The sequence below is a fragment of the Manis javanica genome, chromosome 6 (assembly GCF_040802235.1).
Source record: "Manis javanica isolate MJ-LG chromosome 6, MJ_LKY, whole genome shotgun sequence".
NCBI classification, from domain to species: domain Eukaryota; kingdom Metazoa; phylum Chordata; class Mammalia; order Pholidota; family Manidae; genus Manis; species Manis javanica.
In genome coordinates this window covers 82,930,856-82,945,868 of record NC_133161.1, presented here as the reverse complement: position 1 = coordinate 82,945,868, position 15,013 = coordinate 82,930,856, and the positions used below count along the sequence as shown (strand labels likewise).

The 15,013-nt window shown below is 36.0% G+C and overlaps 1 protein-coding gene, 1 long non-coding RNA gene and 1 pseudogene across 2 annotated transcripts in view; 1 reads left to right on the top strand and 2 right to left on the bottom strand.

The window, feature by feature from the left end:
• GNAT3 (G protein subunit alpha transducin 3) overlaps positions 1 to 7,694 on the bottom strand; it is a 57,515-nt gene extending 49,821 nt beyond the window's left edge. The window contains exon 1 of the mRNA XM_037021728.2: positions 7,458 to 7,694. Coding sequence (XP_036877623.1) covers positions 7,458 to 7,575 — 118 coding nt within the window. The 5' untranslated portion in view covers positions 7,576 to 7,694. The remainder of the gene's footprint in view (positions 1 to 7,457) is intronic.
• Positions 1 to 10,279, top strand: part of LOC140849929 (uncharacterized) — a 33,601-nt gene extending 23,322 nt beyond the window's left edge. Inside the window, exon 3 of the long non-coding RNA XR_012132340.1 lies at positions 10,215 to 10,279. This is a non-coding gene — a long non-coding RNA (uncharacterized lncRNA). The remainder of the gene's footprint in view (positions 1 to 10,214) is intronic.
• A 3,185-nt stretch (positions 10,280 to 13,464) lies between these two features.
• On the bottom strand, positions 13,465 to 14,641 carry LOC108407747 (swi5-dependent recombination DNA repair protein 1 homolog pseudogene; annotated as a pseudogene).
• Between the last annotated feature and the right edge of the window lie 372 nt (positions 14,642 to 15,013).

Sequence of the window (15,013 nt, the reverse complement as noted above, 5' to 3'; positions counted from 1 at the left end):
TTGAGGTACTTGCCCTCTATTCCCATTTTGCTGAGAGTTTTTATCATGAATGGATGTTGAATTTTGTCAAATGCTTTTTCAGCATCTATGGAGATGATCATGTGGTTTTTGTCCTTCTTTTTGTTGATGTGGTGGATGATGTTGATGGATTTTCAAATGTTGTACCATCCTTGCATCCCTGGGATGAATCCCACTTGGTCATGGTGTATGATCCTTTTGATATACTGTTGAATTCTGTTTGCTAATATTTTATTGAGTATTTTTGCATCTACATTCATCAGGGATATTGGTCTGTAATTTTCTTTTTTGGTGGGGTCTTTGCCTGGTTTTGGTATTAGGGTGATGTTGGCTTCATAGAATGAGTTTGGGAGTATTCCCTCTTCTTCTATTTTTTGGAACACTTTAAGGAGAATGGGTATTATGTCTTCTCTGTGTGTCTGATAAAATTCCGAGGTAAATCCGTCCAGCCCTGGGGTTTTGTTCTTGGGTAGTTTTTTGATTACCGTTTCAATTTCTTTGCTCATAATTGGTTTGTTTAACTTTTGTGTTTCTTCCTTGGTCAGTCTTGGGAGGTTGTATTTTTCTAGGAAGTTGTCCATTTCTTCTAGGTTTTCCAGCTTGTTGACATATAGGTTTTCATAGTAGTCTTTAATAATTCTTTGTATTTCTGTGGAGTCTGTCGTGATTTTTCCATTCTCATTTCTGATTATGTTGATTTGTGTTGATTCTCTTTTTCTCTTAATAAGTTGGGCTAGAGGCTTATCTATTTTGTTTATTTTCTCAAAGAACCAGCTCTTGGTTTCGTTGATTTTTGCTATTGTTTTATTCTTCTCAATTTTGTTTATTTCTTCTCTGATCTTTATTATGTCCCTCCTTCTGCTGACTTTTGGCCTCATTTGTTCTTCTTTTTCCAGTTTCGATAATTGTGATGTTAGACTATTAATTTGGGATTGTTCTTCCTTCTTCAAGTGTGCCTGGATTGCTATATACTTTCCTCTTAAGACTGCTTTCGCTGCGTCCCACAGAAGTTGGGGCTTTGTTTTGTTGTTGTCATTTGTTTCTATATATTCCTTGATCTCTATTTTGATTTGTTCATTGATCCATTGATTATTTAGTAGCATGTTGTTAAGCCTCCATGTGTTTGTGAGCCTTTTTGTTTTCTTTGTAGAATTTATTTCTACTTTTATACCTTTGTGGTCTGAAAAATTGGTTGGTAGAATTTCAATATATTGGAATTTACTGAGGCTCTTTTTGTGAGCTAGTATGTGGTCTATTCTGGAGAATGTTCCCTGTGCACTTGAGAAGAATGTATATCCTGTTGCTTTTGGATGTAGAGTTCTATAGATGTGTATTAAGTCCATCTGTTCTAGTGTGTTGTTCAGTGCCTGTGTGTCCTTACTTATATTCTGCCCAGTGGATCTATCCTTTGGGGTGAGTGGTGTGTTGAAGTCTCCTAAGATGAATGCATTGCAGTCTATTTCCCTCTTTAGTGCTGTTAGTATTTGTTTCACATATGCTGGTGCTCCTGTATTGGGTGCATATATATTTAGAATGGTTATATTCTCTTGTTGGAATGAGCCCTTTATCATTATGTAGTGTCCTTCTTTATTTCTTGTTACTTTCTTTGTTTTGAAGTCTTTTTTGTCTGATATTAGTACTGCAACCCCTGCTTTCTTCTCACTGTTGTTTGCCTGAAATATGTTTTCCATCCCTTGACTTTTAGTCTGTGGTTGTCTTTGGGTTTAAGGTGAGTTTCTTGTAAGCACCATTTAGATGGGTCTTGCTTTTTTATCCATTCTATTACTCTGTGTCTTTTGATTGGTGCATTAAGTCCATTTACATTTAGGGTGACTATTGAGAGATATGTACTTATTGCCATTGCAGGCTTTAGGTTCATGGTTACCAAAGGTTCAAGGTTAGTTTCTTTAGTATTGTACTGCCTAACTTAGCTCGCTATTGAGCTGTTATATACACTGTCTGGAGATTCTTTTCTTCTCTCCCTTCTTATTCCTCCTTCTCCATTCTTCATATGTTGTGTGTTTTGTTCTGTGCTCTTTTTAGGAGTGCTCCCATCTAGAGCAGTCCCTGTAGGATGCCCTGTAGAGGTGGTTTGTGGGAACCAAATTCCCTCAACTTTTGCTTGTCTGGGAATTGTTTAATCCCGCCATCATATTTAAATGACAGTCGTGCTGGATACAGTATCCTTGGTTCAAGGCCCTTCTGTTTCATTGCATTAAATATATCATGCCATTCTCTTCTGGCCTGTAGGGTTTCTGTTGAGAAGTCTGATGTTAGCCTGATGGATTTTCCTTTATAGGTGACCTTTTTCTCTCTAGCTGCCTTTAAAACTCTTTCCTTGTCCTTCATCCTTGCGATTTTAATTATTATGTGTCTTGGTGTTGTCCTCCTTGGATCCTTTCTGTTGGGGGTTCTGTGTATTTCCGTAGTCTGTTCAATTATTTCCTCCCCCAGTTTGGGGAAGTTTTCAGCAATTATTTCTTCAAAGAGACTTTCTATCCCTTTTCCTCTTTCTTCTTCCTCTGGTATCCCTATAATAGGAATATTATTCCTTTTGGATTGGTCACATAGTTCTCTTAGTGTTGTTTCATTCCTGGAGATCCTTTTATCTCTCTCTCTATGTCAGCTTCTATATGTTCCTGTTCTCTGGTTTCTATTCCTTCAATGGCCTCTTGCATCTTATCCATTCTGCTTATAAATCCTTCCAGGGATTGTTTCACTTCTGTGATCTCCTTCCTGACATCTGTGATCTCCCTCCGGACTTCATCCCATTGCTCTTGCATTTTTCTCTGCATCTCATCCCATTGTTCTTGCATTTTTCTCTGCATTTCTGTCAGCATGTTCATGATTTTTATTTTGAATTCTTTTTCAGGAGGACTGGTTAGGTCTGTCTCCTTCTCAGGTGTTGTCTCTGTGATCTTTGTCTGCCTGTAGTTTTGCCTTTTCATGGTGATAGAGATAGTTTGCAGAGCTGGTACGAGTGACCGCTGGAAGAGCTTCCCTTTTTGTTGGTTTGTGGCCTTCCTCTCCCCCTGCACAAGGCGCTGGATTCTTGCATGTGTGGATGTGGTCTGGATGTTGTCCTGTGTCCTCTGGTCTCTATTTTAGGAAGAGTTTTCTTTGTTATATTTTCATAGATCTATGTGTTTTTGGTAGGAGATTTCCGCTGCTCTACTCATGCCGCCATCTTGGCTCCGCCCCCAGTTTGCATCTTTTATATGAGAGACTTGTGAGTCTATGTTTAGCATGTGCTGATTATTTGAGATAAAATCAATCTTAAATAATCAGATTTATTCAAAACATTTACCCAAGTGCTTTTTGCTTTTGGAAAAAGGTATATTTTAGAAAGCTACTTGATGCTGCCACATGCCATTCTTTATAAATGCAACTTTATAAATATTTTGCTTTGCTTCTGGAACTTTGAAATCGCTGTGATGTGGTCTATTACATTTTGGAGACAGTTTGAAACTCTCCAAGTAGAGCTTTACTGCATGTTTTCTCTCCACATTATTGAAAAGCAATTTTAAACACTTATATTAAAAACATTCATGCATCCACAGGAGTGGATATCTTTAGAGACATAAAATGAATTATTATATTTTGAAATAAAATATTAGAGCATGGAAAGAACAGCTTTAATTTAGATAAATAAAACAAAAAATTAGAATCATTATTCAGGAATATGCCCTACATGTTCACAAATTACTTCTCTTATTACTAGTGATCACAAATAAATTTATTGGCTCATCTTAATACCATTTTTTTCAGGGGATCTGTTTTTCTGATTGTATCTATGGACAGGCATTGACTCTATTGGTGTAACAGAAACTCAAAAAGAATGTCTTACATTTGATGAATTTATAATCTATCCAGTGACTCAGGAACACCTCTTGTTTCCTGCATCCTCTCCTACTCATATCTAGAGGTACTTTTTAAAAATAAAAATAAAGACCTATTTAAAAATAGAACTAAGTTTTTGAGGCTTGTGTCCTGTTTTCTTTTAAGTATACATAAAAGGAAGGAAAATTGTATATATTTATTAACATTCAATTTACTTCAGTCTTGAGAATCTATTACCCAGAAGAATAAGCCATATTTGTCTGGATTTGTACAATTTACAAAATCCTTTGACACCCATTATTTGAGGCCATGTGACTAGTCTTAGGTCACTCAGAGAAGTGAAAAAAGCATAGCACTTGATAAAAATGTTAACATATCAGTTTTTATCTCAGATGGCTTAAAAATATCTTCTACTTTACTGGTTTTGAATTGTAGTCTCTCCATTCTGCCAGGTAGACAAACCTATTTAGATAATTCTGCTGTGCAATTTTATATTTCCAGCTATTTTGTAACAGGCTTTTAGAGAGCTTTACAGTCATCATGATTTTCCTATGTCTTACTAAAAAAAAGTCATGCGTCCAAAAATGTTCATTCATTGAATAAATGGGACCATTTGGAAAATTTGAAAATGTTGCTCAGCTAGGTAAATATAAACACATTTAAAGTAGACATTCTTTTATCTTTAGAATCCACCAAAGTTCATGTTTGTAGAAGTCAGATAATTGGAATAGTATTTTAAAACGAACTCAGATGGCACCATCAAAAAAGTCTGATGTTTACAATATAGCACATAGAAAAAAAATAAAAAGTTTTAGAAAACTTAAAGGAAAGAGAACACCAACGATGCATGGCCCATGATAATGCTGGAAATCAAGTCTGAAAGCTCATTATGTATCACTGAGAATTGTAGAATGAATGTGTAGTGTTTCACATATGAAGGAAAACAAGCTGATTTTTTCCCCTATACTTCCCATGGAGCTCTGAATCTAAAAAAACTACAGAAGAAAGTAATGTAAAATTTGAAGAGAAGGGACATTACAAAAAATGGAAACACGATCCACACTCTTTCCATCATTAAATGACAGGTATTTCGTTTGAATAGAAATAAAGTTTAATCAAACATTTTTAAGTCTTAAAAAAGCTAACTTAGGAAGTCTACAAAAGAGAACATCTTATTAATTAGAATTTGTTTTTCTTATTAAAATGTTCTTTTCTGGGGCAGCTTTACAGGCATTTTTTTTTAAGTGTGTGACTTACTGTCCTAATAGCAATTATCAAATGTGCCAGGAATATATGAGTCATCTCCAATGTTTCCTAGAAGCCTTCTTTTGACTTAAGAAGAAAAATTTGGCATCTGTGTAATTTCACTGAATGTCTGAAAGGCATAATAAAGAAGGAATCTGTCTGCAAGGTGATCCTTTACTTGTAAGATAGCACTTTGAGAGCTCTTTAGATTCAGTGGAATCTTGTGTCCAATAATACAAAATTGTTCAGCTAGTCTATAGTACATGTTAAATTCGGCAAGTTTCATTATGTGCTTAAGTATGTAGGAATTCATCAGAAAACAAGGTCAACATAAAGAATGAATTCTGTCAAAAATGCTTTTCAATTTCTAATTTTTATAAAATTGTGTTAGACTGATCCCTAAGCCTTAACTTAGGTTAGTCTGATGTGATAAACACTTATTGATAAACTTAAAAACTGTTGTTCACACTACACTGATAAATGAGTCACTGTTTCAATGATGGGAGAAATTAAATAGGTTTGATTAGTGAGAGGATCTAGGGATGGGAGAGTGGGAAGGCTTAGTTTAGTTGCACTGAACACATTTATATCTTAATGACGGCAAATTGAATATAAAAATTGCACTTTAGTGAATTTAAGTTCAATTAAAAAATGAGAATCAAAGCAGAGTTGTTACAAGACTATTGTTTTGAACTTGCAATTGAATCATTATGCATAGTACTCAGAGTCCAGAAGGGAAAACTTCGTCAAGTGTTTGAAATGTATTTGAAATAGGAAGAGCTTAAGAGAATGTGATTCATTCTGAGTGAATAAGATGTGACAAGTTCAGTGCACATGTTCCTGGAACCAAAGAAATCTAAACAGATTGAAGGGTGACTTTGGATCTGAAATTATGAAATTGTGATTGTCTTGGGAGAGTAAAAGATGTAGTAGTACCACTAATGATTCTTTTATATCTCTGGCTCCAAAAGTTACCCTTTCTTCTTGATCTAACCCACCACTTTAATGTAAAAATATTTGATACATTGAAAATATATCTGTTCTTTTGAAATTCTATTCAAAGATGGGGATTTTAAATGTATTTTGCCACTACTCTTATGCTATTGTTAATAATACAAGAAAGACACAGAATGCGTTTGTAGGAATACTTGGCTTTCCCTCTCACCTTTTATTTGTTTTTTCTTTGCTTGACCAAAGCCTCAGAGATGACTCTGGAGTGTTAGGGAAAGTATATTTGCTGGTTTCATAAGAGTTGACCCAGTATCTTTCTCAGTTTCCAGCCCTCTAGGTGGTTACTTACAAGTGCTGTGGGCAAGGGTGCAGCCACAGAACTTGTTCATAAACGGGGAGCACATTTCCTTTCCTTTGAGGAGTAAGTGCTGGAAATACCCACAGCTGGTTTCTCAGACACTCGTGCTGCTGGGAGCCAACTAGACACAGTAAAGGACCACTTAGGAAACTGAGGACATTTTGTTGTGTGAAAGACTCACAATGCTAAGATAAAAATGAAGTCTTTGTGTATAAGAGCAGGAGGAAAGCACACTGGTTAAAGTTACTGTTTTGTATTCTTTTTATGGGTCTTTATTTTTATTTCAGAAACACATTTATCTTCCAGTAACCACTACATGTTAAACATTTTGTTTAGAAAAATGTGTGGTATATGGATAATTTTCAATCTTTCAGGTCATTGAACATTTATTGAATTTATAGTTGTATAGAACATTGTACTGAGTTAAAGGGAATGAAAAGACAGAGGAGACATAATTCATAACCTGAATGAATATATATCCTAAAGGGATTTAAATCGAACATTTTCTGAGCATACAGATACTATTGTAGGCAGTATTCAGAAGGCTGAATAGTATTAATATAACTTGAAGTATCTTATCATTACTCTCTGAATAACTTGAGACTGATTTTAATAGCTCAACTAATTAAATAACATATCAAACAACTCAATATATTTCTGTTCAAAGACAATAACAAATCTTTATAGTTTGTTATTAAAGGATTGTTTTCAGTATTAAAAAGCTGACATTCAGGTTATGACTGGGGTGTGATAAAATAATAAATGTGTATGAGTTTTCTTTCAATCATAGTAAAATGCATTACTGACATAGAGAAATTGAGTCATGTAATGTTTGTCTCTCAGCTTAACAATAAAAATGGAATGAAATGCTAAACAAAAAATCAGTAAATATTTATAGTATGTATAAAGTTATTGACGTTTCTAACCACATTTTCATAATAAATTTCCTGTATGGTAATACACTTGAAATTAAAGTTTGAGAAAAATAGATACATCACACTTGGAAAAAAATCAGCATTTTGAAAGCAAATGGAAAAAAAATTACCTAATAACAGCAACTTCACAGTTCTTGCATCTCTCTCAGCATCTTTCTGAAGCTTTTTCTCCAGTTCCTTTGATCTTTTGGCTGACTCCTTGTTCTCTGAGCTAATTCTGCTTCCCATCTTGTGGTGTTAGATATTTGTCAGCTTATTTGCTCAAACTTTTTCAAACGCAGAGCTCAGCTCTCTGGTTAAGACACAGGATCCAAGAGTAATGCTCTGTCCAGCTACCCAGCAGCCCAGTCCCTCACTCTCTAAGATTCTGCTTTGACTAAGGAGAAGCTTTCTGAACTGTCACCTGATCAGAGGGTCAAATCATACAGCCCTGTGGCTGTATGGTTGAAGCTAAAGAGGAAATTCCTATGCTTTTAAATTAAATGGCTACTTCTAGAACATCTTTGAAAATCTACTCATCTCCTTAAAGAAGAGTATACAGTAATGTAGAAAGTTGTCCAAATCTATACACCAAAGATAATCTGAAATGAGCAATTCAAATGGAAAGCTTCTTACTAATAAGCAATCTTTTTACTGTTACTTGAAGTTATTACTAGTCAAGAAGCTTGCATCTTTTCTTCTGTCTTCAAATTCTTAATAATCACTCTAACTACCAGATTATATTGAATTATCCACTTATAGTCTACTGTACTTAGATTCTCACTCAGCTTTTGAGAATCTCTACAGAAGCTGCTGTACTGTAAGGACTGTTATTGATTTGGTACCAAGGGAATAAAAAGTGGCATACTCTGAAACAGTAGGTAATTTGGTTCTTCCTGAAAAGTTAGAATAGTGCAGTATACCTAAATAGGTTCCATACCTCATAATTGCTCTGTATACTACCTATAGGATAATACCCTACCCTAATAGTAATCGTGTACTTCTTGAAAATCTGCAAGCTTGGGGACAGAGATTATATTGAACAATTTTTTTGTTTATGTGAAGCATAAAACACTTGTTAGGTCATCAATCAATATTTTCCTACCTGGGGCAGCAGGCAAATCTTTCAATGCACATTTTGGAATTTGTGCATGTGGGTTACCAGGAAATACTAGAATAGAGTCAGCTCATCAGCTTGTCAGTGCTGATCTTCTTGTGGGATCGTGTGCAAAGTCTGAACAGGTGGGTTTTTGCATATTCATGCAAGGCAATAGGCTTCTGAGTTAAATACATATTCCTGCTTTGTTTATTTTTTCACATAAAATAATAGTCTGCATATACATAAGCATAGTCAAAACTTTTTGGATTTCATCCCTTCAAATCCATGTGAGATGATAGTACAAAAATGTGGACAAGTAGGTATGCAAGGGTTTGTGCAAATCATGTGCTATTGCTTTTACAATGCAAAGGGCCTGCCCCAAAGGAACAGAATTCACACTGCCCGGTTTATTTATACTTACCCAGGAACAGAGTCCGTTCTGACAGAAACACAAAAGAACACAAACACTGAAATCTGTTTTTGCCAATTGTTTTTATGTCAAAATTGATTATACACAGTACCCTGAATGTACAAGATTCTTGTATGTTCCGTAGCAATTATTAACTGGCAAAGTACTTCATATGAATTGACAACGGATGAAGTAATACCCTATAGCTTTTTGCTCTTTCATAATATAGCCCATAGCTGCTTGGTGGGGACATACCCTGGTTTTGAAAGGATATGCATTTTACTAAGACTTCTTGTGTGGATTTCTGACTAAAACTGACCATCTTTTAGGAGTAGAAGTGTACATTTTCTGCACTGTGTAAAATTATGAAATTTTACTTTTCTATGTAACCCCGAATGTTTAGTCATCAAGTTTATGAGATTATTATGTGATTTTTTTCATCAGGGACTAAAATATTCTTAACATAAAATTCAAGATGCATCTATATTTAGGAGAGGCAGCCTGGGGAGAGCCAGAGAGTAGTTTCCTTTCTCAGCCCTTTCCCCTGGGTACCTGGGACTCAGCTTCACTAATGAGCTGTAGTTGTTAACACAGTTGTTAGTCTGTGTTGCCTCACTTAGAATTAGAGCTTTCTGGACCTAAGAAAATGGTGAAAATAAAATAGCAAATTCCACTAGTGTGGGGGATAGTATCTTATTCCCTTGGCTATGCACAGGATTTGAACTTGCCATACGAAGTGTTCAGAAATTATTTCTTGCTAATGCATTACTAGAGTCCTAGAGCCCCTAGAGCCCCTTTTCTCTTGTGCTCTGCTGGGATGACAGTATGGTTGCGTTTCTTCTAAAATTCAGCATCATAGTGGGTTTATCTCAACACCCTAGAAAGTTTAGAATAACTCCAAAATCAATGAAAAAGCCCAATTGTATATTGAAATACTGTCAATCTATAAAATTACAATTGTTACACTGTTTAAGCTTTTCTTTCTCAGCCTGAAAAATAACACCAGCATACTCCCTTTCTGTGGTTAAACCCTGTTCTGTACTGAGGGGAAAATTGATAGAAGATGGCAACAAGAAAAGGTAACTAAATTAGATGCTTTTTATTCAGGGAAAAACGTGGCCATAAATTTTGTTTGTTCTTCAAAACAAGGTACAGAAGGCTTTCCAGGACACCACCATGTTAGACTTGTATATATTGGTCAGCTAAATAGAGACTGCTCTGTGTGTACACCCACACACATGCATGTACAACCGCTGCACATATACTGAAAGCAAGGGACATGGTGTTGGAACACTGTGGTCTTTTAGAAAAGTCATTGAGAATGACTTCTAAAAACTTTGTTGCTTTTTTCTTTTCTTTTCTTTTTTTTTTGTATCACAGCATTACCTGACTGAGCATACCTTCTTTTGATACGAGGCTGTGCAAGGAAGAAAATCAACTTGAGGTAAAATACAGAGAGTAAGCCCTCAACTCTAAAGGTCACTGAAATACCACAAGCTTGTCACTGAAATACCACAGGCTTGCCTGGTGTGAATAATTTTTCCTCTGGCTATTTTTGGTCGGGGTCTCTGTGGAATCTTCAAAAGAGGATATTAGCCCTTAAAAGGTTTGAGTAATCACTATTTTATATTTATAATTCAACATCCAGCTTGAGATGGCATGCAGATATTTCCCACCTGCTTTTAGTAATGAGATTTCAACCTACATTTTTGGAGACATCTCTTTTGCCAGTATTACCTGGGCTTCTACAGTTATCAGGATGGATTCCCCCTGAGAATGTGCCATGTGGCTGACTTCAGTAAGTAGCCTCAATGGCTCAGCTCCTTGTAGAAATTGTAAAGACAAGCTGCCATCTGTATTACTCTTTATTTTGTTTCCATTTTTTATAGGAGGTGTTGACTTCAGGCCTTGGGTCTCCAGGTATTTCGAGGCCTGGCTGCCTTAACAATGACCTTTATCCTTGCATATTCCCATGAAATTTGAGGCAAACCATGCCTTGTTTGCTAATGGTACTCATATGTGTACTTCTGGGAGCCTTGTGCATAGTAGTTCCTCCAGAGAGTTCATGTCTTCGGGGACTTGCTGAGAGAGGTCTTTTGATCTGAAGGGAATAGGACAAAACTTGCTGTTTCAAGTTAGTACATTGAGATGGTGCAATAAGTTTACAATGTCAGCATTACACAGCTATTATGTCTTAAAAGGTAATATGAATATTTATTTTTATTCATTAGAGTCGATTTCTACCTTTGCATATGCCCCATACTCTTCTTTATGGATAAGGATATGATTGTATGCAATGATTATTGAAAATAAAAATGTTACAAGCTTAACTGACAGAGAAGATGAGAGTCATGATTTCCCAAGGAGCCTTTTTCTGTCCCAAATTCTGCCTCTTTTGGGATGTTTTTTTATGTGTCTTTTAACACAACATTTCCACTATTTAATCCCTTAATCTTGTTCCTCAGTAACTTCAGTCCTGATTATTGCCATTTAGGTTTAACCTGATTCTAGTCTCTAGGTTTCCTTAGATTCCAGCCTCTGAATCTTAGGTTTCCTGATTCTAGTCCCTGCCCTAGTCCAGTGGAACCTGTCTGACTGTGCCAGGTTAAACTTCCTCAAACCCAAATTTCATTACTATACTTCCCTTGTTGAAAAAACAAGAACTCCTTTTTTATTACAGACTCCTGTTTTAGTCCTGCTACCAATAATCTAGTTAGCACTACCCATTGTCCAGTGTATCTCCCAGTACTTTGCATAACAACTCCTCTCTTATAGCCGGACTTCAGCTCTTCCCTACTTAGGTGCCCCAGCTTAGCTTTCACTCATGCTTTTCTTCTTCCCTTGGAATATTGTGCTTTTCCATAGCTGACTTTATATACTACCAATTCTTTAAGAAAGAACCTAATATGCATATTCTCTGTTATGCGTCTCAGTGACTGACACCATTGGGTGATTCTTTACTTTCCAAATTCCTAAGAGGAATCTGCGGCTGCTCAGTTTGTGCTTCCTCACTAGGTAGGCAGGATACATTCCCGTGCTTATACCTTCTGGTTCTTCTCTTCTGTTTGCAGATTCTAAACTGACAGTAACTAGAAAATCTTGTTCATTAAAATAATCAGTGAATAGTGAGTGATTGAGAGACAGTTGGAGTTTGATAGCTCTTTGTTCCATCATGGAAATGATGATCCTCCTTCCCAAATGATTCCAAGTTAGAAATATTACCTCTAGAATTGCAGGAATTCATTTATTCAGCAACTGATGTATTCAGCATTCTATACCAGGCATGGAAGATTCAGCAGTAAACAAATTAGATATCTCTTCTCACAGAACTTAAATTTTAGTATGTGAGTCTGTAGAGGGGTTCACCCAAACAATAAATATGATGAATATTTAAAGTATATATAACCGCAGATGGTGACAAATGTTAAGACAAACAACAGCAACAACAGAATGAATGAAGTGTGGTGGTGGTGGTGAGGATGATATTGGAAGTTTATATAACATATCCAGGGAAGACCTAACTGAAAAGATAATTGTTTTAGATTAAGTTCCCTTAAAACTGACTTTAGGGACTCTCTTGTCCCCTCCTGGTGTGAGCCAGGAGCTCTGTCCTTTCACTGTATCTCTAAATAAAAGCCTGTACCTTGCTCTCCTAAAAAACAAAAAAAAAACAAAAAAAAAACACCTGACTTTAATATGAAAAATGCACTTGGAAAGGTTATTGGAAAGTGTCCTTCAGAGCAGTCCATGTAAGTGAGTGAAGGAAACAGTATCAGCAGAAGGGGAAATCAGATGTCAAAGCAGTTGCAACAGAGAATTCAGCCAATCCCACGGGGAGCCCTGAGGCTGTGATGGTCCTTCAGATTCATGCTGAAAGGAGGCGCAAAGACCAGCCTCACACACTCCTGTAGAGAGCACAACAGCGGGGGACTGGTCAGTCTCAGCGGCTTCCACTCGATATTCTTCACTATGCTGGCTCACTTTGACACAAACCAAAAAATGATACAGGGATTATGCCAACTGCCATGTTCATTCCGATAGTAAATGTAGGGACTCAAATCATTGTCAACTGCATCTGCGAATCCACTGGATCCACTGCACCCTTGACATGGTCCAGGATACAATTTAGTACCTGGTTCCCATATGTTTCCACTCTAACATGAGGACCGTGATGCTACTGCTGGTCTCCAGGTATCAAGGTGCACTCAGACCCCTTAGGATATCTTTAGTAAATCTTCACTCCATACATTTGTCAGGTTGTAAAGATTTTGCTTTCCTGGGGACCTTTCAGTAACTGGATCCTGGCTCTGAGATATAACTCAGGTCTAGAAATAGGACAAGGAGTCTTAACATTTTTTGAGGGTGGCCATCATTATCCGCATAATGATTAACTTTGACTCTTCTGGTTGACTAAACTGAGTAATACTCGTGTTGCCTGCCCATTTATTTTGCTCTAAGAACGTTGTTCTATTAATTATTCCCATAGGTTTCTTTATATTAGGCTTTCCTGACTGCCACTGTGATCTTGACACATTGCAACATTATACCTACTTTGGATCTCAAAATTAAATGCTGGTACCTGATCTCTCTCTGTTTTTTTTTAAATTTTAGACATAGGAGTTTAATTAATTACCCACTAGACCATCCCCATGGAAATGTGGTAAATAGATGGAAACAAGGTTCATAAACTTAGGAGAGAGGCAGGCATTTTTAGATCAGTTTTGCTTTAGACATTCACCAGACTGGACTACTTTTTAACATTTAAAATAAAACTTTTTTTTACCACAATAAACAAAACAATGTATTAAAACTGACTTCCAGAATTGCTCAAATTATTTTTTTAAACATGATTTAAACTTTTTTTCTACATTAGTTTAAATGTAAAGTTTTCTTTTGCAAATTTATCCAAAATACTCAATTTTCATTTTAGAAATTTTATATTTTTATAAGAGGCCCTAAATTGATGTTCATCAAGATACCTTTCTCTAAGCCCTAATAGTTTATACCTTCCATTTAAAATATATAAGTATCTTTAAAGTTGTCATTCTTAAAGACATTCTTGAAAAAATTATGAATTAAACACCTATAAATTCTTCTTCACTTCTGTTAAAGTGTAGTAGTTTATCATCTAATCCATACTGGTCTATCAACTGAGTGAGGCTGAGTTTCTTGTTACCCTCAGATATAACTGACTGCAACTCATAAAGCAACAGCTGGCTACAGCTTCTCCACTTCTTTATTAACAACTGTAACTGAGACAGGTCATTCTTTGATGTATACATTTTGAGTAGTTTTAGCCTCCAAAGAAGGTCTTCTTTCTCCTGAATCTGCTTCACCAATTTTGCTTTTTCTTCATTTAATTATTTTTTTGGAAGATTTTCATTTACAAAGTCATCCTGGAGATCAGTACATGACCCACTATCAAGTGACTTAGATTCACATACATTGATATTCTTGAAGGTATTTTTTAAATACATATTTTCTTCAGATTCATCGTCTATGTGTTTAATACTTTCTTGAAATTCCAAACAGTTTTCTTCTTTTGAAGATGGTTTTTCTGAAAAGGTCTTATTTTCTTAATTTTCTACTTTAAGACGTTTTACCACACTGGAACAGGAATTCAATGAAGATCTAGTTTTCCTTAGTCGTTCTCTAAGTGATGCACTCATAGGTTGTTTTCTTGAACTACTTGTGCAGGGAGATGGTAGACTTTTGCAGGCTTGTGAAGTGCTGGGTAAAATCACAGTTGAGTCAGATGGATTTTCCATTTTGAAAATGAAATCTTGGTTTACGTCTCCCTACAGCATTCCCAGCGTACCTTATCTCTCTTAATTGGGGATCTTATTTCCGGTGCTTTGAGGATGACTAAGTCTGTAATTGCATTTCTGTCATCAACCCCTTCCTGTAAAGAACCTCCTCAATAATGTTTGAAATCCACCTCACTAGTGCATTCCTTATTCTTTCAATGCATGGAAAGCTATTTGGTCATTTCTTAAAGTCTGACTAGTTTTCCAATCTAGGATGCCAACTTCTCTGAGCCTTCTATTGCCTTTGTCTACCATTTGCCATGGGGCAGCACTATATCCAGTCTTCCAAGAGCCATTTTATGAAACAGGTTAATACTATCTCCCTGGTATTATGGTGGCACCTAGATTATAGGAAAGGGTTTCCATATGATA